General features: G+C 49.7%; 1 protein-coding gene across 2 annotated transcripts; it reads left to right on the top strand.

Annotated features, from left to right (window-relative positions):
- The first annotated feature begins 2,915 nt into the window (after positions 1 to 2,915).
- On the top strand, positions 2,916 to 22,273 carry RAB7B (RAB7B, member RAS oncogene family). Of its 2 annotated transcripts, none has more exons than XM_045536566.1 (6): positions 2,916 to 3,104; positions 9,563 to 9,631; positions 10,171 to 10,297; positions 11,028 to 11,243; positions 16,737 to 16,862; positions 20,126 to 22,273. In XM_045536566.1, exons 2-6 carry the CDS (start codon positions 9,579 to 9,581, stop codon positions 20,201 to 20,203), a joined length of 600 nt encoding a protein of 199 aa, XP_045392522.1. In that variant the 5' UTR covers positions 2,916 to 3,104; positions 9,563 to 9,578; the 3' UTR covers positions 20,204 to 22,273. The 2 variants fall into 2 exon arrangements, with proteins under 2 accessions (XP_045392522.1, XP_045392523.1); XM_045536567.1 differs by lacking the exon at positions 2,916 to 3,104 and adding an exon at positions 4,859 to 4,947.
- Positions 22,274 to 24,250: the final 1,977 nt, after the last annotated feature.

Genomic DNA, 24,250 nt, shown 5'->3' with positions numbered 1-24,250 from the left:
TTACCACTGGGATTCTTAAACAGAGGGATGGGCCACCAAGGAGGCCAAACCCCATCTCAGAAGGACTGTGGGGATAGAGGGGTGCATCAAGGGCATTACACACCTTGAAGGGATCCCTTGAGATCTGATGATCCACTTAACTTGGGCACATCCACACTTACTTCGTTCCCCTTTCATCTGCCAACCATGGTTATTCAAGGCATGGCTCCAGGAAACTCAAAGAGATACTGAAATTAGCCTCATGCTAACAGCATTTTATTATTTATTTATTTATTTAATTTTTTTCTTTTTTAGTTTGCTCTTCCTTTCCCCATTCCTTGAGATAATTCATTAGATTGTTGATTTGTGATCTTTTGGACATAGGCATTTAAGGCTATGAATTTTCCTCTTAGGACTGCCTTTGCGGAATCCCACAGATTTTGCTAACTTGTGTCCCCTTTGTCATTCGCTTCAAAGAATCTTTTGATTTCCATCTTAATTTCCTCCTTGGCCCAATAATCGTTTAGCAGTAACTTATTTAATTTCCATGACTTTGTGTACAGTGGAGTGTTTCTGTTGGAATTGATTTCTAATTCTATTCCACTGTGGTCTGAGAAGATACATGGTATAATTTCTATTTTTTTTTAATTTGTTGAGACATGCTTTGTGGCCTAGGATGTGATCAAACTTAGAGAATGTTCCACAAGCTGAATGTATATTCAGTAGTTTCAGCGTAGAATATTCTGTAAATGTCTGTTAGGCCCATTTTTCTAGAGTTCTGTTTAAGACCATTGTTTCTTTGTTTATTTTCTGCTTGAAGGACCTATCCCACCTGTCAGTGGGGTGTTGAAGTCTCCGGCTATTACAATGCTGTTGCTTATCATTTTGTTTAGATCAAGTAGGATTTACTTTCTGAATCTCTGGACTCACCTGTGTTAGGTGCATAAATATTTAGGATTGTCATGTCTTCTTGTTGAATTGTTCCCTTCACCATTATATAATGGTCATCTTTGTCTTTACTATTGTTGATTTGAAGTCTATGTTATCTGATATGAGAATAGCTACACCAGCTTTCTTTTGGTTTCTATTTCCACAGAATATTGTTTTCCATCCCTTCACCTTGAGTCTGAATGAGTCCTTGTGGGTTAAATGTGTTTCCTGGGAACGGCAGATACTTGGCTTGTATTTTTCTGTCCATTAAGCCAGGCTGTGTCTCTTCAGTGGGGAGTTCAAGCCATTCACATTTATTGAAAGAACTGATAAGTAGGGTGGATTTCTGTTCATCCTGTTGTGTAGAACGTTATGCTTTGTGTTACCTCTTGAGCCATTGTGGTAAGTGGGCTCTGAACTTTATCATTTGGATGGTTTTACACTGGTGGGTGTGTCTTGTGCTGATCTGCGTATAATGCAGTTCCGAGTGCTTCCTGCAGGGCCGGTCTGGTCTTGACAAATTTTCTCACCATCTGCTTGTCCGAGAAAGTCTTTATTTCTCCCTCATATAAGAAACTTAGTTTTTCGGGATACAAAATTCTTGGCTGGCCATTATTCTGTTTGAGAAGACTGAGAATGGGGCCCCAGTCCCTTCTGGCTTGTAAGATCTCAGTTGGGATCTGCAGTTGGTCTCATGGCCTTTCCTTTGTAAGTTACCTCATGCTTTCACCTTACAATTCATGGGAGTTCCTCTTTCATGTTAATTTTGGCCAGTCTGATGACTATGTGTCGTGGTGATTGCCTCTTGGTGATGAATCTCCCAGGAGTCCATCGCACTTCTAGTACTTGGATGTCCAGATTTCTAGCAAGAACTTTCCTCAAGTATTCCCTCAAATAGGTTTTCCAGCCCTTGTGTATTTTCTTCTTCACCCTCAGGGATGCCTATGTTCTTATGTTAGGCCTCTTTACAGAATCCCATATTGTTTGTGGGGTCTTTTCATTCCTCTTATTTCTCTGTTCTTTCTTTTTGACTGATTTGTTTAATTCAAAGGTGTTGTCTTCTAGCTCTGAGATTCTTTCCTCTGTCTGGTCTAGCCTACTTTTAAGGCTTTCCACTGTATTTTGTATTTCCTTGAATGGATTTGTCATTTCCAGAAGATCTGCCTGATTTTTTTAAATAATTCAATTTCTTTAGTGAATGTTTCGTTCATTTCCTACATTGTTTTTGTGGTTTCTTTGTGTCAGGTTTCTATTTTCTCTTGTATTTCATTGAGCTTCCTTACAATCCATATTCAAAATTCTTTATCGGTCATTTCAATATTCTTGTTTTGCTTGGTTTCCATTGGGATGGAGTTATTGTTTTCTTTTGGGGGTGTCCTTTCACTCTGATTTTTCATGTGTCCCAAGATCTTTTACCGATTTCTTCTCATCCTAACAGCATTTTAAAGTGCTGTAGTCTCCTATATACTTTCGTTTGGGTCACACATCCTCACCTGAGAGGCCCAGGGCGATGTCAGGACTTGTCTCACATCTTACAAGCCTGGTGTGGTGGATTGTGCGTGTGTGTGCGTGTGTATGTGTGGTGTGGAGTGGGGAGGGGTGTGTGTACGTGGAGTACTGGGCTGAGCGAAAGGCACGAGGACCAGAACCTTTTCCTACCAGGCTGGTGGTGGGACTGAATCTACCACACGTGTGTACCTAAACCTTCAACAAACTAAAGGGCCCCTTTACTGGGTGGCTTCCAGCAGCGCAGGCAGAAGGTCCTAAACCCAGCCAGAGACGCTTTATGGTGCCCACAAACTCGGCACGTTACCCTGCAGGCACCCTGACCCGTGAGCTCCCACCCTCCCCCCTACAGGCCAGAGTCCCCATCGGCTGCATTCTCAAGGCGCCCCAAGTCCAGAAACCTCAGCCCCAAAGCTCAGAAAGCTTGCTTTCCCATTCCACTCCACCCCCTCCACCCACACAGCTGAGATCACACAGCCCAGCCTCTTTTGCAACTTTCCCAAGTCTGTGCCCGAGAGACAGAGAGGAGGAAAACCCAGAGGGAGGAAGCCTGACCTCAGCAATCTCTTTTTTGCTCCCGAAGTCTTTTTCCTGTGGCCCAGCCAAGACTGCTGCTCTAAGAAGAGATCTCCAGACTCACAGAGAAACCCCATCTGGCTTCGGAGGCTGAGTGCTGCTCAGCCACAGCAGTAAGTGCTCTGGAAGTTTCTCTCGGTCCTTCTGTCTGCCCCAGCAGCCCCAGGGGCTATTTGCCAGTTTGGGTGGAGGAGTGGAGAAAGGGGGTGCAACGATGAGGCTTAGAACCTGGCAGCTGCAGGGTTTAGATCCAGTCCAGAGAGCCCCACCCTGGAGAAACTCCCGGGGAGTGACAGCAAGAAAGGACTTCCCTGCCTGCCCGGGGAACTGGGGCCCAGCTCAGGACCGAGGCAGGACGCAGCTGCCAGCTCAGTCAGAAGAGGGCAGCGCTGCTCCCTCAAGCCTGCAGGACCTGCCAGAAACTAGACCCTTCAGGTGGGCTGAGTCCTGTTGGCACCCGGAGTCCCCTTGCCACACGGACAGGGTACCTTCCGGGAGGGAGCTGTGTCGGCCAAAGGGTCTCATCAGGGGAAGGGTAGCCCCCGGAGTGGGAGATTATCCCTCTTGTTCTAAATCGTAAATGCTTCTCCAGGAGCACTGCTGCAATGCTAGGGGAGCCAATGAATGGAGGGGGAAAGATCTGGGTTCTAGGCCCAGCTTGCCGCTAACTACTTAGTCTTGACTCAGGAATCCACTGCGCTATAATGGCATTTTGTAAACTGCAAGTGCTCTATAATTTCTACACATTATGTATAAGTAAAAATAATTTAGAGGGGCTTAAAGATCAATCCCCTACCACACGGGTCCCAGCAAGATAGTAACTTGCCGGTATCCTCAGACCTACATCGTGCTGGTGCATAGTAGGCACGAGATACATGAGCTGGACGGATGGATGGATAAACAGAGGGACAGTTGGATGGATGGCTATTTGTGGAAGCCTCTGTAATCCCAGCATCAGTCAGGGTCTGCAGGGGGGATACAGAGAGGTGCGAGGCACAGTCTCGCCCTCAGGCATGGCCAGTCTCCTTGGGGAGACAGGACTAATATCTACAAAGAACTTACAGAACAAGAGTGCTGAGCCTCCTGAAACCAGGGGTGTGGGGGCACTTCCCGGAGGGAGCGGGTCTGGACCTGCCAGGGTTTGAGTGGGAAGGCAGAGTCGTGTGTGTTCTTAGGAAGCAGCAAAGCCTTGTACTCCCTAGAGAGCCTCTTTTCGCAAACTTTACTCCCAAGATGGTGAGTCCCATTATTTTTCAGGGTGGATGTATTTGTCATTTTCCAAGGTGTGGTATCTGGGTTGGGGGCGGGGTGCTGAAAAGTAGGGCAAGGAGCCAGGTAAGATAAAGTGATGGGAGTGGGGACGACTGTGTCGGCTTCAGAATTCTCAGCTGCCCCTGCTCACTGGCCCCCCTGTCAGCAGAAATGACTCCTCACCCAACACAAACGCAGGAGAAGACAGTGCCTGGGTCCCGGCTGGGACCAGTGGGGTAGGGAGGGACGGGAAGTGAGAAGGTGAGAGCAGGGCAGGTCCAAGAGGGCTTGTACCACTGCCCCCCAGCCGGACAACTCAGTTTTTCTTACTGCACAGGGACTCAGCTACATTGTAGCTTTGGCACATGGGCAGGGCCAAGGCTCGGGGCTTAGAAGTGCTGCCAGGCCAGAGTGGGAGAAGAGCTGGTCACACCCAGTGGGGAGTGGGTCGCCGCGGGTTCTGCTCTGTGTAGACCTGGTCTGGCTGAAGGCAGTGTCCAATCCTGCTTTTCCAATCCTGCTTTTCACTCTTACTTAACAGTGGAGGATGACTCAGACTGGCCTCTAGGAGGATGTCTTCCTTTGAAGCATGAGTCAGCTGAGTGGGTGGGAGGAGGTTTAAAATGACAGTCATTGCCAAAGCCTAGCAGAGAGGACATGGGCAGGGACTCCAGCCACCATCTGAGATCTGCATATGCCGCCCAGGTGAGCCAGCCTGTGTCTACCCCTAAGCGGACCGCACCCCCCACCCTTGCCACTGACCCAGTCCTGGTCACTCTCTTGCTCTTGCTAGTGATCCCAGACCCAAGGACCAGGCTATTTTTAAACAGCAGCCTCAGCAAATTCCTCCCCTTCTGGGAGTGGGGCAGTGCAAGCTGCAGGGCGACACACTCTGAGCCACATGCAGGGGAGGGGGCCAGGGTGGTGGTGAGCAGGGACAGCTCAAAGTTAAAGCTGAGACAAGTGCAAGGCTCTGAAGAAGACTTGAAACCCAAAGGGAAGACTTCTAACCTCAGAAGGGCTGGCGGAGGGATTGAGCATTTCCATGTGACCCTGCAGGAGAAATTCACCCCTAGTAGGGAGAAGAAGCTCCACGAGGCAGGTCTGGTTCTATCTTTCCATGCATGTGTCAGAGAGGGCTCAGGCACGGCTGAGAGACTGGATAAAGTGGCCTTTGCAGCAGTGTGCTGGTGCAGGCTCTACACTGGTGGCTTGAATCAGCCATCGTGGGAGTAGTGACATCATAGAAAGTGGCAAGCACTGCAAATCAGGTCTCTGGCCCCTACGCTCCTCCCCACTCCCAGCTGTTGAACATTTATCTGGATCTTTCCAAACGTGGGGAGCCTGTCGTGCTGTAAGCACATGACACATGCTACCTGCAGAGGCAGCCACAGCCAGGAGCGATGCCCATTTTACCCCTGCGGGCACAGGCTGCCCAAGGCCAAGTAACGCATCCAAGCTCACAAATGTGCAGAGCTGGGATGAGAACTCTGACCCCAAAACTCAAGAGCACTGCATGGTACCAGGCAGCCTCCCTCTGCTGTCCAGACACAAAAGCGATTCATCCTATTAGGGAGTCACATTTGGGCTGCAATCCATCCACAAGGTCTTTTTAAAGAAATGTTGAGTCTTTATTTCACACTTTTAATTACAAAAACAACTTAAGCTTGTGTAACAAATTTTAAAACAAAACATATAAAATAAAATTAGCTTTTAGCCTCTAATCTAACTTTCCCCTCTCTTCTTGTTAATCATTTAGGAGGTATCTACCATAGCTTTCTGTGTATTTACAGGACAAGCGTATATATAATATTAAGCATATAGTCACGTATGTAGGGCTGTTGTTTGTTTTTATACGATTAGCATCATGCTATACAAAATGTTCAGTGATTTTTTTTAACCTAAATTATCATGTTTACCTTTCTATAATATTTTATTACTTCATCTTTTTAAAACTACCTAGTGTTGCACAGTATGAATGGATTAGGATACTGATGGACATGTGGATTGCAGCAATGCTTTGGCAATCATCTTTGTACAAATATGTGTCTGCGCATATGCGTGAGTATTTCTGTAGGATATTAATAAACTCCTAGCATAAGAACCTACGGTATGTGCATATTAAGTTTTGATATTGTCAAATTGCCCTTCAAGGACTGTGCCAATCCACACTCTATCAACAATATACTGGAGTGTTTCCCCCGCACACTTGCTAACCCTAAATATTGGCATCAATCTTTTAAAATGTTTGCCACTCTGATGGGTGAAAAAAAACGGTATTTTGAACAATTTTTATTTCCTTGATAATTAGTAAGGTTGAGTATCTTTTCAAAGCTTACTAATCCTTTATAACTGCGGTCTCCAACTCTTGGGCCGTGTCACCGTCCGAGCTCCACCTCCTCCTACCAACCCTGGAAAGATGGTCTTCCATGAAATTTAGGAACCGGGCTGTACAGCAGGAGTTGAGCAGCAGTGAACAAGCGAAGCTCTATCTGTATTTACAGCTGCTCCCCATCACTCGCATCACTGCCTAAGCTCCGAATTCCCCCCGACCCCCGTCCGTGGAAAAATTGTCTTCCATGGAACTAGTTAATGGTGCCAAAAAGGTTGGGTGGGAACTGCTGCTTTATAAGACTTCAGTTGGTTACTTGTTCATATTCTTTGCCCGTTTTTCTACTGGTATGTCATCTTTTGTCATCTGTAGGAGTGCTTTACACACGGTGCACATCCATGCTCTGTTGCATACATCACATACACTTTCTACCTCCCCCGCCCACCCCAGCGCTCCCCTCATAAGCACACAGCTGGGCTCCCCGTGTCAAATCCTCACTCATCCAGCCCCTGAGCTCTCTGGCAGGGCCATCACCGGGCAGGGGGTGTGATCCTCGTTCTAGTTTTGCAGACACAGAACCTAGCAGTTAAGTGTGTAGTCTCTGGAGTAAAGTCCAGACTCCAATTCCAGCCCCAAATTCAGGCTGCACCACTTCCAAGGTCTATGTCTTCAGGGATGAACTGCTTAACTTCTCTAAACATGTTTCTTCAGCGGCCAAACAGAGATGATAACAGTGTCAATCCCACAGGCTATTTTTGTGTGTGATAAAATGGCTAACATTTCTTGAGTCCTTAATTTGTGCCAGTGAATATGTCACAATAATGTGTTATAATAATGTGTTAATTCATTTAACCCTTACAACAATATGTGTATTATTTATTTGCATATTCACAAAGCCCTCAGCACAGGGCCTGCCAGGTAAATGTTAGCTTAAAGTGTGAGATGCACCCTAAGGGCTCAGTGGCCTCATTCCCCAGTTGCAAAGCCAAGACTCAGAGAGGGGAAGTAACTGGCCCAAGGTCACACAGTAGCAAAGTGAGAACCAAGGCCTCAGGACATCCAATTTACATCTTTTTCCAAGTACCAGGGGAAACACAAGCTGCCCAACTTCTGACACCTCAGCGGCGCAGAATCGAATAAGGTTTGCTCAGCAGCCTGGTGCATCCAATGATAAAAGACCCAGGAGTTGGGAATAGTGCATATGTACGTGTGCACATAGGGTGAAACCAAAGAGCCAGTTAAGCACAGACCTCTGTGACAGTTTCGCTTTACCTTGTTAAAAAAAAAAAAATATATATATATATATATATATATATACACACACATATATATATTTTCTCTTATAGGAACAAGATATACTTGTTATTGAAAAAAAATTGGAACATACTAAAAAGCATAGAGAACAAAATTAAAATCATGTAATTTCCTACCACTCAGAATTAATCACTTACATTTTTAATTGACAAATAAAAATTGTACATATTTACCATGCATTACATGTTTTAAAATATGTATACACTGTGGAATGCTAAGTCAAGCTAATTAACATATCCATTACCTCACATACTTATTTTTGTGTGAGAACACTTAAAATATACTCTCTTAGCAATTTTCAAGATTACAATATGTTGCTATTAACTGTAGTCACCACGTTGGGCAATAGGTCTCTTGAAAGTATTCCTCTCCTATCTAACTGAAATTTTGTGTCCTTTGACCAACATCTCCCCAACCACCCACCCCAGCCCCTGGCAACCACCAGTCCACCCTCTACCTGTGAGTTCGACTTTCCTAGATTCCACATATAAGTGAGATCACGCAGTATTTGTCTTTTTGTGCCTGGTTTATTTCACTTACCGTAAAGTCCTCCAGGTTCATCTGTGTGTAAAGGATAAGATTTCTTCTTTTTTAAGGCTGAATAGTCTCTATTTGTATGTGCCACATTTTCTCTATCCATTCATCTGTTGATGGGCGCTTAGGTTGATTCTATATCCTGGCCATTATGAATAGACTGCAATGAACTACAGATGTTTCTTTACCATACTGATCTCATTTCCTTTGGCTATATACCCACTACTGGGATTGCTGGATGTAAATTTTTTATATATTCCTTTCTAGGCCTTTTTTGCGCAAATAGGAACTCATTTAAATATTTGGGGAGGTATTGTATGCACAGCTTAGCATCTTCTGTTTTTCACTTGGATCCTAGGGCATGAGCTTTTTCTCTCATTATTATAATATATTAACACTCAAAAACTTCATTTTAATGACTACTTAATAGTTCATTGTGTGCCCTGATTTAACCACTTCTTCATTGTTGGATGTTTATAAACACTACTGTGAAGAACATTCTTGAAAAAAATCTTTACCTACATTTTGGATTATTTCTTTAGGACGAATTCCTAGAAGTGGAGGGCAGGAACATTTTTAAGGCTCTCAACACTTGCTGCCAATAGCTTTCCAGAAACATGTACCAATTACACTCCCACCAGCTGCATTAGAGAAGAGCCTTTTGATTCTGCGATTGCAGCAACTCTCTGGGCTGGGGGAGGGGTGCTCTTCCATCCAAAGACTCTGGGTGTTCCTGACAATGAACGCCTTGTCCTGCCCACCCCCCATCACTTCTTCCCGCACTGCCCTCCATCGCCGGCTCCAGGCTTGGCTGTCTGCGTGGCCTCTGTTCAATCCTGTCCTGCCCTCTTGGCGCTCCAGGCTGCCTCCGGGAGCAGGGTCGGTAGAGGTGAAGGATGAGAGGTTTGCCTGTCCTGTGGGGCACCATCCTGCCAGCCCCGAGGAGGTCCCCACGGGTAGTGGGGGGAGGGCATGTAAGGCTCACTGAATTTTGTGCCTCTTTCAGAGAACAACCCCACCTAGTACTGGGCCAGGGCAGTGACCTGCCCATGGAAAAGGGGAAAGCTGAGGCCAGCCTCAGTGACAATGACCACAGGGGACACTGGATCACCTCTGTGGATGACCTCTGTTTCCCTACAGGCTCTGAATCCCCTCCATGAATCCTCGGAAGAAAGTGGACCTGAAACTCATCATCGTTGGAGCCATTGGGTAAGCTCAGCTCAGCTCTGGGAGTTGGGAAGCAGCCTCTTACTTAAAGACAATGAGACCTCAAGGGTGTGTTCCCACCTGCCATGGGTCCCTTTTTTGATTCAGGGAGGCACCAGGAAGTGCATCTCACCCCAAGGAAGGGAGCTTAGTTGGGAAAAAAAGGCTGGGAGTAAGCAGATGGTTTCTGGCCCCAGCTCTGCAGTAACTCTGCAGGAACCAGCTGTGTGAATTAGACAAGCCACTGAGCGTCTGTCTGCCCTCCTATCTCCTACCGCACACAGGGAAAACCGAGCATTGCTATGAGATATTCAGTTCTCTCCAAACCAGTCTGCTCACTTTGATTGGTGTCTGCTTCTAGAAATAATTTCCCAGTCCCTTGCTACTCGAAGTGTGGTCCATGGACCACAGACATTAGAAATTCAGAATCTCAGGGAGAGATAGTGGCAGGAGGGGCATGATAAGATTCTGAGGATGGTGTGAGTGTATGTGCGTGTGTGCTTGCATGTGTGTGCTCACACGAGTCTGGGGTTTTTCCTCAGTGTGGGAAAGACCTCTCTCCTTCACCAATATGTGCATAAAACGTTTTACGAGGAATACCAGACCACGCTGGGGGCCAGCATCCTCTCCAAGATTATCATGCTGGGTGACACAACTTTGAAGCTACAGGTGAGCAGCCCTCCCTTTCCCACTTCAACTTGCAAACACCTGAAAGTCACCCCACACCCCCTGGACAGCCACTCGTGTAGCAATGTGCACCAGAAGCTAGGATGGTCTAGAGCAGAGATGGGCAAACTTCAACTCATGGGCCAAATCTGGTCCACCACCTGCTTTTTTGTAAATATGTTTTCCCTGGGGCACAGCCACATCCATTTGTTTATTTGCTGTCTTTTGCACTGTAATGGCAGAGCTGAGTAGTTGCAACAGAGACTGTGCGGCCTACAAAGCCTGAAATATTTCCTATCTGGCTCTTTACAGAAAAAAAAAAAATGCTGATGCCTGGTCTAGAAGGAAAAGCACTAATGCAGCAGGAGCTGGGAGGCCCCACACCTAGTCTCAGGTTCCCTGGAAAACTTGGCGGGTGGCTTTGGGCAAGTCACTCCCAACGTCCAAGTTTCTAAATCTGTCAGATGAGAACAACAACCCCTGCCCTGATGACCCAGAGGAAAAATGAGAGCTCAGAGGTGAAAGTACTCTCAGGATGCTAAATGTTACTGTAAAGGTGTCATAGTTTGCATGGGTGGGACAAAGTGCCACAAGGACCACATGCCACCTGTACCAGGGCTTCCTGCTCCCTACTTGGAAAAGGAAGCCTTGACACGAAATAACCAACCCAGGTGGGCCTGACTCCAGCCACTCACCACGATGGCCCCTCGGGGCGGCTGCTCTTCCCCTGCAGATCTGGGACACGGGCGGTCAGGAGCGGTTCCGCTCCATGGTGTCCACATTCTACAAAGGCTCCGATGGCTGTGTCCTGGCTTTCGATGTCACCGACCTGGAGTCCTTCGAAGCCCTGGATATCTGGCGGGGCGATGTTCTGGCCAAGATTGTCCCCATGGAGGAATCCTACCCCATGGTGTTGCTGGGGAACAAAATCGATCTGGCTGACCGGAAGGTACCATCGATTCATTCATTCATTCATTCAAAAAACATGTGAGCACCCACTATGTGCCAGGTACGGTGTTAGGTCCCGCACGTACAGAGCTGAATCAGGCACAGTCCTCACTTCCGGAATTTCACAGTCTAGTAGTGGATACAGACACTGTAAAAGACAATCGTGGTACAATACAGTAAATGCAGCGATAGAGAGAGACGTATCTTGGATATTTGGGGACCACAATAAAGGGACATCTACCCCAGCCCAGAATATATGGCAGACTTCCTACAAGAGGCGGGTTCCAGGCTGAAGAAACAGCATGATGTGAGTGAAAACCGAGGACAGTTTTGTCTGGAGACAGGGAGAGGAGCAGCTAAGGCATCAGAGATCGGCAGGAGTCAGGTCTCGGTGGAATTTGAATTAATCTGTGGAACAACAGAATTTCTGCCTAGGGTCAGATGGGGGGCCTGCAGTTATAAATTCTTGGATCTATAAGTTTTCTAGGGAAGTAATGGTTTTTTATTAGCTTAAGAATATTCTGGATCATTAGCTGAACCACCTGAGAGCTGGTCCGCTCCACCGGCTCAGGTGCCGGCCGTCACAGGGCCGCCGCGGAGAGAGCCCTTTCAACTATCACCCGCTAACAAGGAAAGAGTGTAGGTAGACTTAATTTGTAAAAGGTGCTCTGGTGTGAAACGAAGCCCAAATGACACCCAAAAAAGCTGTTTGAACTAAGTTTTCTTAGTGCTTCAAATGGAGAAAAGTAATGGGGAACGGAGCCATCACGTTTGAACTACACTTTCACAGTGGTTCAAACAGAGAAAAGCAATAGAAGGAGGCATCGTTTGGCACAATTAAGTGTGCTGATGGATAGAAGGCAGGAGGGAGGGACGATGCTTCCAGCTGAGCCACCGCGGGAAAGGAGAACTTCCTGTTCATAAAGCGACGTGTTTGGTGTGGACATGCCGAGTTTGAGGAGCCTGTAGAACAACTTGTTGGAGATGACCAGCAGGCTTTGGAACACATAAGAATGAAATTGCAAAGGAGAAGTCTGTCCCAAGAAGCCCGTCCTGTGTTCTGGGTTCGGGTAGATGCCCCCTATATAATAAATATCTAGCAGTCATCAGTTCTACGGTCACTTCAGGTTGGAAACTCAGTGTCAACTCTCTAATTACAAATATCCAGCCTCAGATAACAACCTGAGGTCATTCAAAGCCAAGGTGTCTCCCTTTCTTCCCCGCCCTGGGGCCAGCTGCAGGTGAGAACCCTGAGGTGGTCTAAGAGAGGGGGGAGGGAGGCCAGGGTTCATGTCACAGTGACCCTGGGAAGACGAGGCTGCCCTGGACAGAGGGTGGGAGGGCAGCTGTTTGCTGAGGGAGGAGGAAGCCTCGCCCGGTTGCAAGAGTCCAGTGAATGAGGGGCACCTGCAGGCCAGAAGGGCAGCGATGCCTCCCAGGGGTAGAGCGGCCCATCCAAGCCTCAGGGGGGTGAGCTTTGATTTGCAGAGAGGAGGAACAAAGGTTTGAAAGGAGTGGTGAAGGACCAGGCAAGCCACTGCCTCTCTGGGACCTGCATGAGCAGAGCATGCAAATAGCCCCAGGGGGCAGGCCAGGAGGACAGCAGAGACCCCAGGAAGAGCCAGGGCTCTGCCAGGCGGGACTGGGAGGGAGGATCCTGGAGCATGGAGGATGAGAGGAGTTTGTCTTTCAACAAGGCAGGTGGGGAAGGGGTTTGGAGGGAGGTGGTGCAGGAGGGGCAGAGGTGAGGGAGCAATAGTGGCATGACGACAGCAAGTGGCGAGGAGGAGGTGGGCGGGGAGAGCAGAGGGACTCTCACTCCCAGACCCGAGATTGTCAGGCTCTGCACAGACCTAGCCAGGGCTCTGCCAGGCCCTGGATGGTGTGAGGAAACGGAGAAGGTGCCGCTGAGGGCGGCTGAGGGAGCGCCAGGCTCACATCCACTCGCCCGCCCGTGCACCTCGCGGCCCGTCTAGGTTCCCGTCAGTGGAATGGAGACCAGAACCCCGACTCCCTGAGAAGTCATTAAAGGAAATGATGCAACTGATATCCCCTTTCTTACCATCTCCAAGGGATGGGCTGGGGAAATACAGCGGCCTTTCCTACTTAATACAAAGAAAATGAATATTTAAAAATATATTGCTAGATGCCAGGTGCGGTGGTGCACCCCTGTCACCCCAGCTACTCAGGAGGCTGAGGTGGGAGGATCACGTGAGGCCAGGAGTTAAAGTCCAGCCTGGGCCACATAGCAAGACCCACTTATCTCCACCCTGTCTCTAATATATATATACATATATATATATGGCTAGATTTGGGAAGATGAGAAAGTTCTGGAGATAAATAGTGGTGATGGTTGCACAACCACATGAATATAACTAATTAATGCCCTTGAAGTGCATGCTTAAAATGGTAAATTTTATGTTCTGTGTATTTTACCACAATGAAAGCACACACAAGTATACACACACACACACACACCCGTGTGTATATGCATATATACACACACATATAGGGGTGTATATGCATGAATATATTTTTTGCCAGAATGATTTTAAAGAACTTAGTGACTTAGCTTTAAAGAAAGTCCCTACTCCTTCTATGTAATGTAATAGTGAAAAAAAATTAGTTTATTAGAAAGCTTTGCTAGCATCTATGCTATAAGGAATTTATTCACTGGGATGTGAATTCTTTGGTCTATGCTCAGGTGGGTAATTTCTGATTTACCACTGATTCATAGAATTAGGATCATGGTTCCTAAAAATATTCTTTGTTATTTTTAATAATAGTTTAGTAATTAGTACTTGACATGCTAATTTTAACACTTGCATAATCGATCATTTTAGATGCGTATGAGATGGAAAACATCATAAATAAAATGATGTAAACTGGACTAGTTGTGTTAAAAGTGTGGCCCCCAACGAGCCGGCAAAACTGTAACAAGTAAACTGTTAATAGTATATTGTCAACCAAAAGCAGAATTAATGAAAGCAACACTTTGAGAATGTTCATCCTTCTCACGTCCCCAAGTACCACACCCGGAGCTTATTTCTGGAGTCAGAGCCTAAGTTATAAATAACTTTCAGTTTATAAATAAAAGATGAGATGATCTTTAAAATCATGAAACTGTAGCTGGAATTGGAAGAGAAAAGAGAAAAGTACTGTCTGGGTGGCTTTCTTCCCAGGCCAACTTTCTGAGGTTGAGTAGCGGGGGAGATGCAAAAAGAATGTTAATTTGCAACATAATCTCCACTGATAATTCAGAGTCTGTATTCAGTCATTTCATATAAAACAAACAGAGAAAGAGCAGGGAAAATGAGATCAAAAAGTCCGTCCTAGCTGGACACTCAGGCAGACCCGGCCATGACAAGAGGGCAGGTTCGGCCGAGATCGGTGACCTGCAGCCGCGAGCGTGTTCCCGGTAGCTCTGGGTGAACTCGGGCACCCGTCCTGCCCTTCAGCTACTCATGCCATGAAATATAAAGACTCCCCCTGCCTCCCGGAGAAGCAGGGTCACTTCACTTCATTTCACTTCACTTCAATTTGTACTGTAACGTCTGAGCACCACCTGCATGCCCAGTTAAATGCTTGGCACCTGGGGGAGTGGGAGCCCAGGCCCGGGCAGGGTAGAATGAAACGAGCCATGAGGAGTGTAAGTCCAGGCCTTGCCTTGAAAAGATACAAAACCCTTGGCGATCCTAAGATGCTATCAAGGTATAAGGTGTTAATTTCTAATGATTATTTATTTGCATGTTACCAGTAAAGATGATAATATTCAGTGGCCTGGCCATCCTTTATTCTTTAACGAGATACCTCAGGATTCTGCCTGAGCCGTGGGGCTTCTTGGCTATTCACCATGTCTTGGGCATCTACGCCCCACAGGAGGGAGTACTTTTGGCCAATTCTGGGATCAGTTCTCCCAAAGGCAGGAGGATCTTAGAGGTCAGGGGCCAGGACTAAGGCCTGGGGATTCTGCCTGCTGTGCCCAAGTTCAGCTGTTCCTGGGCATGTGGGTGTCACCTGGGCTCCCCAAAGTTCAGGCTGCTTAGCTGATCCCAGCCTTCACCCCAGTCTTGGGTTGTGAGCCTCACGAAGCCAGAGTACTGCTGGGGGACACAGAGGCATTGTGAAAGAAAGCCACGAGCCACCGAGCCCTCCTGTCACTTCTGAAGCCAAAGAAATGAGGACCAAAGAGAGAGTGGACAGCAATGATACTTTTTATCCCAGTAAGATAGATGTTCCCAGAACCTGTAGGAGTGACAGAGACAATTTGAACAGGGGCAGTCTCTGCTCTCCCCCTGCCTGCACTGCGTTCTGGGAGACGGCAGAACGGTCCTTTCTCCATGAGAGAGACCTTGGTTCTCCCTAAATAAATTGAAATAATGGTTATAAAATACCAGGCACAGCAAGTGCTTGATATGTTGTCATTTCCTCCTACCCAAAATAATCGGACATCAAACTTAGTGGTACCAGTCGTCTTTGGAAGTAACTCAAAGACCTGCCAGAGCATTTCCGATCCAACATCTCCAAACTGTCAGCGGCCATTTGCACTTGGGTGGAGATGTGTTCATTCCCCTGTGCTGCGTGGCTCACGTGTGTCAGGCCAAGAGCTGAAAGGTCTTGACTCTGAGCTTAAGGAACCTGTAGTCTAGCAGGACAAACGGAAAGGGAGAAGCATGGCTCTTACACAGTGCTTAGATGCCAGGGGAGTGCTGAGTGGGGGCTGCATCCAAGCTCTGCCTTCTCCCAGCTGTGTGGTCAGGGGCAAGTCACTGAACCTCTCTGAGCCTCAGTGCTCTTATCTAGAAAATGGAGCTAATAACATTCATCTCACAGGGTCATTGAGAGGCTAAGATGAGTTAATGTCTGATAAACTGTCTAACACAGTGCCTGGCCCATAGTACGAGCTTGTTAACTCCCAGGACTCTATCCTGGGTAAAAAGGGTCAACAGGGACCCAAATCTCTGCCCAGATGTAGGCCTCCCAAGCGTGGGCCTACCCAGCTGGCTCAGGGGAAGGAAGCCCTCTCTTCCCACCCTTCCTGGCTCGTGTCTGCTGCGTCCATCTCCCTTTGAAGGGACTGAAGAAGGAGCCAATGGCAGGAAGACGCTCCTAAGATCTTAGACCTTAGACCTTAGGAAGGCAGCATAGTGCACTGGGCTCTAATTCCACCAGGCCTGTGTTCAAATCCTGCTCAGCTGCATATATTTAAAGCAAAGTTGTTTTTTTCCCTCCAGGCCTCAGTTTCTTCACCTGTGGAATGGAGCTAACAATACCCACCTCACAGATTTACGTTGAGGATTTAAGAGATAACACGTGTAAAGTTACAGACACGTGAAAGGTGTCTGCCCAATAAACAGGCGTGGCGGTGATGGTGGTGGTGATGGTGCTAATGTGATGCAGATGTGGTGATGGTGGCCACGGTGGTGACGTGACCATGGTGGTGATGGTGGTGATGATGACACAACAACAGTGATCATTTCTTCCCTTCATTCAGGTGCCCCAGGAGGTAGCCCAAGGCTGGTGCAAGGAGAAGGATATTCCGTACTTTGAAGTCAGTGCCAAGAACGACATCAACGTGGTGCAAGCCTTCGAGATGCTGGCCAGCCGGGCTCTGTCGAGGGTGAGTAGCCGTGGGGGAAACACCTGCCAAGACTGGCCCCTGGGTGGGGAGGACCTCAGGAGCTTCCAGAGAAGAACCCCTGAGTACAGGGAGGGATGCGGGTGGACAGGACTGCTCGTCGTCTTAGCTAACTGTTTTGCTGATGGGCTCAGTGAAACTCCAGTGCTGGAAGCACAGAATGCCAGGCACAGCCCTACCCGAGAGCGTGTAGTCACTGGCCTCTCAGTCGGGCTGTCAGGGTCCTTTGTGGAGTATCTGAAAACTCCAGTCCCGAACCTCACCCCCGAAGATTCTCATTTAGTAAGGGTTTGAAAAGTGATGATCTGGTCTAATCCTCACTGGCAAGAGGGAAGCCCCATGGTGCCAAGCATTTATCCAAGTGAAATATCAAACCTGCAGGAGTTGCTGACATCCTTCCGTCAAAAAGATGAATAGGGCCGGATGCGGTGGCTCACACTTGTAATCCCAGCACTTCGGGAGACCAAGGCAGGAGGATCGCTTGAGGCCAGGAGTTTAAGACCAGCCTGAGCAACATACTGAGACCCCATCTCTAAAAGAAATTGAATAATTAGCCAGGCGTGGTAGTCCCAGCTACTTGGGAGGCTGCGTGGCAGGAGGATCACCGGAGCCCAGGAGTTCAAGGTTATAGTGAGCTATGATGGCACCACTGCACTGCAGCCTGGCCGATAGAGTGAGACCCTGTCTCAAAAAAAGAATAGATGTGGGCCGGGCGAGGTGGCTCACGCCTGTAAGTCTAGCACTCTGGGAGGCCAAAGCAAGAGGATGGCTCGGGGTCAGGAGTTCAAGACCAGCCTGAGCAAGAGTGAGACCACGTCTCTACTAAAAGTAGAAAAAATTAACTGGGAGTGGTGGCACACATCTGTAGTCCCAGCTACTCGGGAGGCTGAGGCAGGAGGATCACTTGCACCCAGGAGTTGGAGGTTGTTGTGAGCTAGGCTGACACCACTGCACTTCAGCCGTGGCAACAGAGCGAGACTCTGTCTCAAAAAAAAAAAAAAAAAAGAATAGATGTAGATCCCTTGGGGGTGTGGTGGTTCAACAAGCACGTGTTGAGTGGCAGGCCCTGTGCAGGGCTTGGGGCCCTGTCTCATGAGGAGGGCAGACAGGCACCTGAGCGACTGCAATTCAGTGTCGCGTGTTGGGGCAGAGCCTGGTGAAGGGGCCCAGAGGAGGGGCACAGACATCCCACGCTGCAGGGGAGGGGAGTGGGGAGAGAGCAGGACAAGATCACGGAAGGCTGCCTGGAAGCAGTAGCAGGGTTTTAATGCCAGTGTGAGGTGGAGTTCGAAGCTCAGAAAGGGGCCATGAGAGATTGGCACGGGAAGGGTCTCATCTTTTTTGTTTATCATTCCGCCACATTTAATCGAGGCGGGCTCCTTAGACGAGGGAGAAGATAATCGTGGCAGTGATTCTGAATATGTGGAAACCTCCGCGGTCATCACGGGTGGCCGTGCACTGCCAGCTGTCCTGGAGAGAAGTGCCCAGGGCCCGGCTGGGGGCTGTCCCAGACGGAGAGAGGCAGCGGCTGCCTCTAGAGGCTGCGCAGGGAGAAGGTTCCAGCTAGCCGCCCTTACACTCAGAGCCTAAATCTTAGGACCCCCCGACCCCGCGAGCTCTTCTTGTGCCTCCCCTGCCAGCCCCCAGCCCTCACCATCTCCAGCTACAGGGAGCAGCCGGGCGTCCCTGTCTTAGTGCTTGGTCACAAAGTGTGGCTTTGTGGTCGCAGTGGAGTCGGCTCCTAAAGCACAGACGGGTCTGTTCTTTCCATTCGGCATCGCCCTGGCATGCCAGGGGCGCCGTTGGAACTCGTATGGTGACATGTGATAAACAGTCCTCCACAAACACGGCGCCGCGATTGCCAAATGCTTAGTCACAGGCCAGCTTCCGTCAGCCCGCAGCCCGTGCCTGTGCACAGATAGTATCTGTCCTTTCTGGGGAAGACGTGTCCTTTATTCTTCAAAGTGTGTCCTTCCTACTGTGTCGCTTTTATGACACGGTGCTGTTCGTAGACAGTAGCGTGTCTGCTTGTTGTTTGTTTGCTTTTTTAACATCCTGTCTTGTTAAAGAAGAGGTTGGCAATCCCATGTGAGTCCCCCACATTTATGGGGGAAATGTGCTGATCAGGGTCTGGAAGTCACAGGTGTGGTATCTGCCATCAGACCGACCTGGGCTTGAATCCTGCCCTGGTTGTTTCAAACGCCCCCCTTGGCAGGCATGTGACTTCTCTGAGCTTCAGCTTCCTCATCTGTAAGGTGGAAATAATTCGATTCCTTAAATATCTCTTCAGTTGTCAGGCGAGGGCTGGAGATTTTTTTCCTAGCCCCCAGGTTTCTAGCTCGACAAATGAAGGGACAATGGATCCGTGATGCCATGAGCCAAGATAGGGAATAGAGGAGAAGACAGGGCCTTCGTGAGAGCGAGGGGTAATGAAGTGCATTTGGGCACATGGCACTCGAGGTTCCTGGAGACACCGGGTGGAAATGTCTGAGCTCTGGACTAGAAATAGCAATTTGTGAGTCATCTATAGAGAGACCAGGGTAGGTGCTCAGTCAACATTCTAAAAGCAGAGAAGGTAGGTAGGTTACTTTACTGTACCAATTTGGCCACATTCAAGGTTTAAGGTCTTTAGTTATTCCAAAATATGACTAAGAACACCCTGATAATTAAAGAAGAGTCACCCACCTGCTCTAGGGGATTTGGGTCCTAGAATGTTAGCAACACCATCCCTGCTGGGGCTGGTTGGGCCCCCAGCTCCAGTGGCCTGAGATGTCACAGAGAGGCCCAGTTCCCTTTGGGTTAATTGGAGAAAGACGAAATTGCCACATTCGGGAAGGAAGCAGTCTGGCTAGCGGCTGCCCAGTGGAACTACAGCACCTTTATGAGGTCCTCAGGATGCCACACCTGAAGGCAGGGCCACCGGGGTGACCAGGCCGAGGGCACGGGGACAGACTCCCACAGTCACACCCCCACTGGAAGGGCGCACGCATCAGGGCAGTGCCGGCTCACTTCACAGTTAGGTGTACGTGTTGCCGAGAGGGCCGGGGCCTGCAGAAAGGATTGCTCGGGAAACGCAATCACAGCCAAGTTTGCAGGAAAGCTGAGGAGCCAGATGATGCCACGATCGAGTAAAAACGATGTCGTAAATGGCAAGAGCTCGGGGTTGACTTGGACCTGGGGAGGCTGTGAATGTTATCTCTTCGCATCTCGGGATGTGCATGCTGACTTCTCCTTTCCTTCCCCAGTACCGAAGCATCTTGGAGAATCACCTCATAGACTCCATCAAGCTCTCGCCGGAACAGTCAAGGAGTAGCTGCTGCTGAGCTCCCGCTCTGGACGCCCAGAGAGAGCCAGCCTGCCCTGGGCCTGGCCGTCCCGGCTCGAGATCAGATGACAAACCCTTCCAGCCCTGCCGCCTGCCCAGGCTCAGCCCAGGGGCCAGATGTGCGGCCAGAGCCCTTGGCCCTATCGCTGGGCTTCAGGCTGAGTGTAGGGAGGGCAGGGCTGGGCCCCCAGGGGTCTGCATGAAGCCCAGAGTGTCATAGCCAAATCCTGGCCTGGAGAAGTCACAATTCCCTCAGTGGCTCCAGCTTGCTGCCACCTGCCCTCCCCAAACACGCTCCTGCTCTGGAAAGCGGATCTCTGCAGACAGGCCACTGTCTCTAGATATGGTTAGAGTCTCCTGTGGACGGCCCTTCTCACTCTGTCCCACCTCCGACCCCTGTGGCCACAAGCACAGCTGTGGACAGTGGTGCCGCTCAGCCTCCCTGGGCGATCAGGCCAAGCAGTGAGGCTCCGACACTCGTGCTGGCCCTGCCTGGACTGCAGGCAGAAGCTCGTCAGGCCCAAGACAGCCCTCTGCTCCCTCCAGGGTGCAGGACTGAGGGAACACAGGAAAAGCCACCAGGGCTCTGGCTCATTGCTCCTTGCTGGGTGCTCAGGCAACTGACATAAATCTCTGAGTCTCAGTTTGTTTGTCTGTCAAATGGGGGTGATGTGCGCCCTGCCTGCATTAGAGTGTGGTTTTGAGGACCAGAAGCTGTGCTTACGTCCCAGTTGCTGTTGTTGATATGCATTCATTTACTCCTTCAACAAGCACGTCTGAGTATCTGCTATGCACGATGCACTGAGGTCCAGTGACAGACAAAACAGACCAGGACCCTGCCCTCCCGAGCCCAGCTCTGGTGAGGGGAGAGGCAACAGACACAGAATTTAAGCAGATATTTTCAAAAAGCAGGTAAGTTCTATGCACAAAGTGAAACACAGTAATGGGATAGAGAGACAAGGGCTGGGATGAGGTGCTATTTTGACAAAGTGATCCAGAAGGGCTTCCCTGAGGAGGTGACATTTGGCCTGAGGGCTAGAGAATAAGAAGGCAGCTGCCACCTGGGAGCTGGAGGAAGAACATTTCAAGGAGAGGGAGCATCAAGGGCCAAGGCCTGGAGGTGAGAGGCCACGTTCCAGGAACAACAAAAGGACATTTTTTGACATGAGGACTCAAAGCTGCTGCCCCAGAGACAAGGCAAAGGGGACCCAGCCCCCTGGACGGCCCCCTGACGCTCTGCGGTCTGGCCAGCAGAGGGCAGCAGTGCTCTTCTCTCCCAGGCTGAGCGGCCCGTGGGGGTGGCACGGACGCCGGCGTTTTTGTCCTGCAGGTGCTCCAAGCTTGCTCCCCGGCTCAGGCCATATTCAGCCCTTCGAGATTTGTGGGGCAGAGAATTCCAATTTCTGCAGCCTAGAAAGAAATGAGCAAAAACTGCAACATATATGATTTGGGCAAGAAATCAATGTCTGTGACAAATACTAGAACGATGGGCCTGGAGAGCTCGTGGCGTCTCTGTCCTTCTCTGTCCCTGCAGAGTTAAGGCCACAGCCTACTTTCTCTTCTGGCTCCAGACAACAGAGGTAGGGCCCAGCCCAGAGGGGGTGGACAAGATGTCCTTTCAGGGTCTTCAACAGCCAAGTCCCTGCCCACCACAGGGGTCTCCTGTCCACACAGGTATCCTTTCCTGAGTTCCGAGCAGAGCTGGGATGTTAGCTTAGGACAGCCAGTGTCATCTGACTCTGAAGCTACGCCCAGAGGTGGGGGGCAGCAAGGGAATTTGGGGGCCTCTTTTCCCCCCCGCCCAGCTCTGGAGCTTGATATGGCTTGTCCTGGGCAGCAGCAGGAAGCCGGCGTGGGAGCAGGGTGGGCCTGGAGCACACCTGTCTGTGACAGGCCCTCCTGGCAGGGGACGGTACATGTTGCCTGTCACGTGGGCTGTCCCGGGAGTCGGCGAGACGCGACTGGACGTGTCCTGCATGGGTGTGCAGCAGCTCCTGCACCACAGGGGACATAAGAACACTTTCTAAATGTGCGCAACAAATAATAAATGTGCACTTCTTTGTTTTTATCCTGCGTGGCATTTAGTTTTTATATCTACAAAACACACCTACATAGTTCAAACTGCAAAAGACACTAAAGGGCAGACAACTAAAAGTGGACTAAGACTGGCTACATGATTTGCAGGGCCCGGTGCAAAATGAAAATGCTGGGTCCCTTATCCAAAAATGATTAAGAATTTCAAGATGGCAACAACAGAGCCTTAAGTGAAAGATGGGCCCTCCTGAGGGTAGGCCACGCATCCGTGAAGTCCGTCCTGAGCAAACCTGAGTTTTCAGTGCCCCCCAGAGTGACAGCACCCCTGGCCAGGCCCAGCCCGGTGTGGCCCGGTGTGCCTGGGCCTTAGACACACTGCAGCGTGAAGGGAGAGGATTCTGTGTTTGCAAGAGTCAGAGCCGCACTGAGATTCAACCCTAGGCCCAAAGCATACATTCTGTGGGAGTCAGGAGCCAGGACAGAATGTTCCAAATGGGGGGGGGGAGCTGGAGAGTCTGAGAACCCAGAGCATCCATCCATCACAACCGACCCATGCCCAGGGCAGAGGGAACTGAGCTGAGGACCACCCCACCCCCCACCCCCACCCTGCTCCTGAGTCTGAGACTGGCCCTCGGTACCCTGCCCGGTAGATGGAGGCAGCGCCTGGGGGCTGTGACTTCAGGCTGGGCCCTGATGGGGGTGTGGCAGCACTTGCCGTGCCTTCGTTGCCACCCCTTCAGAGAAAGGACCCGGATGAACAAGATGGCTCTGGCCTGGGCCTGGCACAGCCCAGCCTGAGGAGCAGCCCCAGACTGCTGCGGGTAACAGCGGGACTCCAGGCCAGGGCTCCGGGTGGCGCACGCCCTTGGGGCTCGGGGGAAAAACAAAACCAAATCTTATCACCAAATAAACCTGGGCTGGGCCAGGCAGGATGCCAAGGGATCCGTTCCCTTCTCCCCTCACCCTCTGCTCCGCCCTCCCCGCAGCCTCCTGCCTGCCCTCTTGCCCCCTTCCTCGTCCCTCCACACGGTGGCCATCCCTGTGGCATCCATGAGGACAAAATTCTTCTTGGGGTCCTCAGGGTCCCCCCCCACTGCCCTCCACTGCCTACTGGTCAGGCCTCAGCTCCCTCAGGGCTCCCGAGGAAGGGACTTCTCTCAGTTCCCCAGGCCACTGTGCCTGTCACCTCCCTGCCCTGGCTAGCCGGAGACTGCTGGAGGGAACACTGGCCCTTCTCGCCCTTCACCTGGCTAACTCCTCCCCAGCTCTTGGTTACCAGTGGAAACCTCCTTCCCTGCAGGTAGACTTCCCGGACCAGGTGAGAGGCCGTGCCCTGAGCCTCCACCTCCCCCAACCTCCCTTGTCCCAGCGCCAGAACATCAGCTGCACTGGGATGGAAGTGGGACAGGGCTTCTCATGGGCTGTATTTGCCGTCACCTCCCCTGCGCCCACAGCAATGCCTGGAGAGCGTGTGGTGCTCAGCATTTTTGCAGTGAATGGTACCTGCAATACTTCATTGCAATTGTCCGTCTGTCACCCTTAGACTGTGGTCTCCCTGAAGGCAGGGCCCGTTTTGAGTCATCATTGGACCCCAGCACCCAGCATAGACATCGGTGCACAGTAAGTGATGAATAAATATTGGTGGAATACGATAGAATATGACACAGCTGTTTTTAAAAAGAATGAGGAAACGGTCTGTGAAGTGGAATTGACACCCAAGATGTGTCATGACGTGGAAAGGCAACTGCAGAATCACATGTATAAAGTGCTCCCCTTTCTATAACAGGAAGTTTAAATAAGACTGTATGCTCATTTTTGCTTACACATAAAGAAAACGCTAGAAGGACACATAAGAAATGAATAAAAATGACTACCTTTCATAAAAGGGACCAAGCAAGTGGGAGTCAGTAGTGGGAACAAGGCTTTTCCTCGTATAACTTTATGTTTTGAATTTCCAACTCTTTGAATATATGACCCAATCAAAATTTAAAAAGAAGGAAAACAAATATTG

This window comes from Lemur catta, chromosome 23 (genome assembly GCF_020740605.2).
Source record: "Lemur catta isolate mLemCat1 chromosome 23, mLemCat1.pri, whole genome shotgun sequence".
Lineage (NCBI taxonomy): Eukaryota > Metazoa > Chordata > Mammalia > Primates > Lemuridae > Lemur > Lemur catta.
The sequence above is the reverse complement of the archived record's forward strand: the minus strand, read 5'-3'. Positions and strand labels throughout refer to the sequence as shown.

Coding starts and splice junctions, on each gene's coding strand:
- RAB7B (XM_045536566.1), top strand. CDS start 9,579: ATGAATCCTCGGAAGAAAGTGGACCTGAAACTCATCATCGTTGGAGCC. Junction 9,632..10,170: donor ATCATCGTTGGAGCCATTGG/GTAAGCTCAGCT, acceptor GTTTTTCCTCAG/TGTGGGAAAGACCTCTCTCC. Junction 11,244..16,736: donor TCGATCTGGCTGACCGGAAG/GTACCATCGATT, acceptor CCCTTCATTCAG/GTGCCCCAGGAGGTAGCCCA.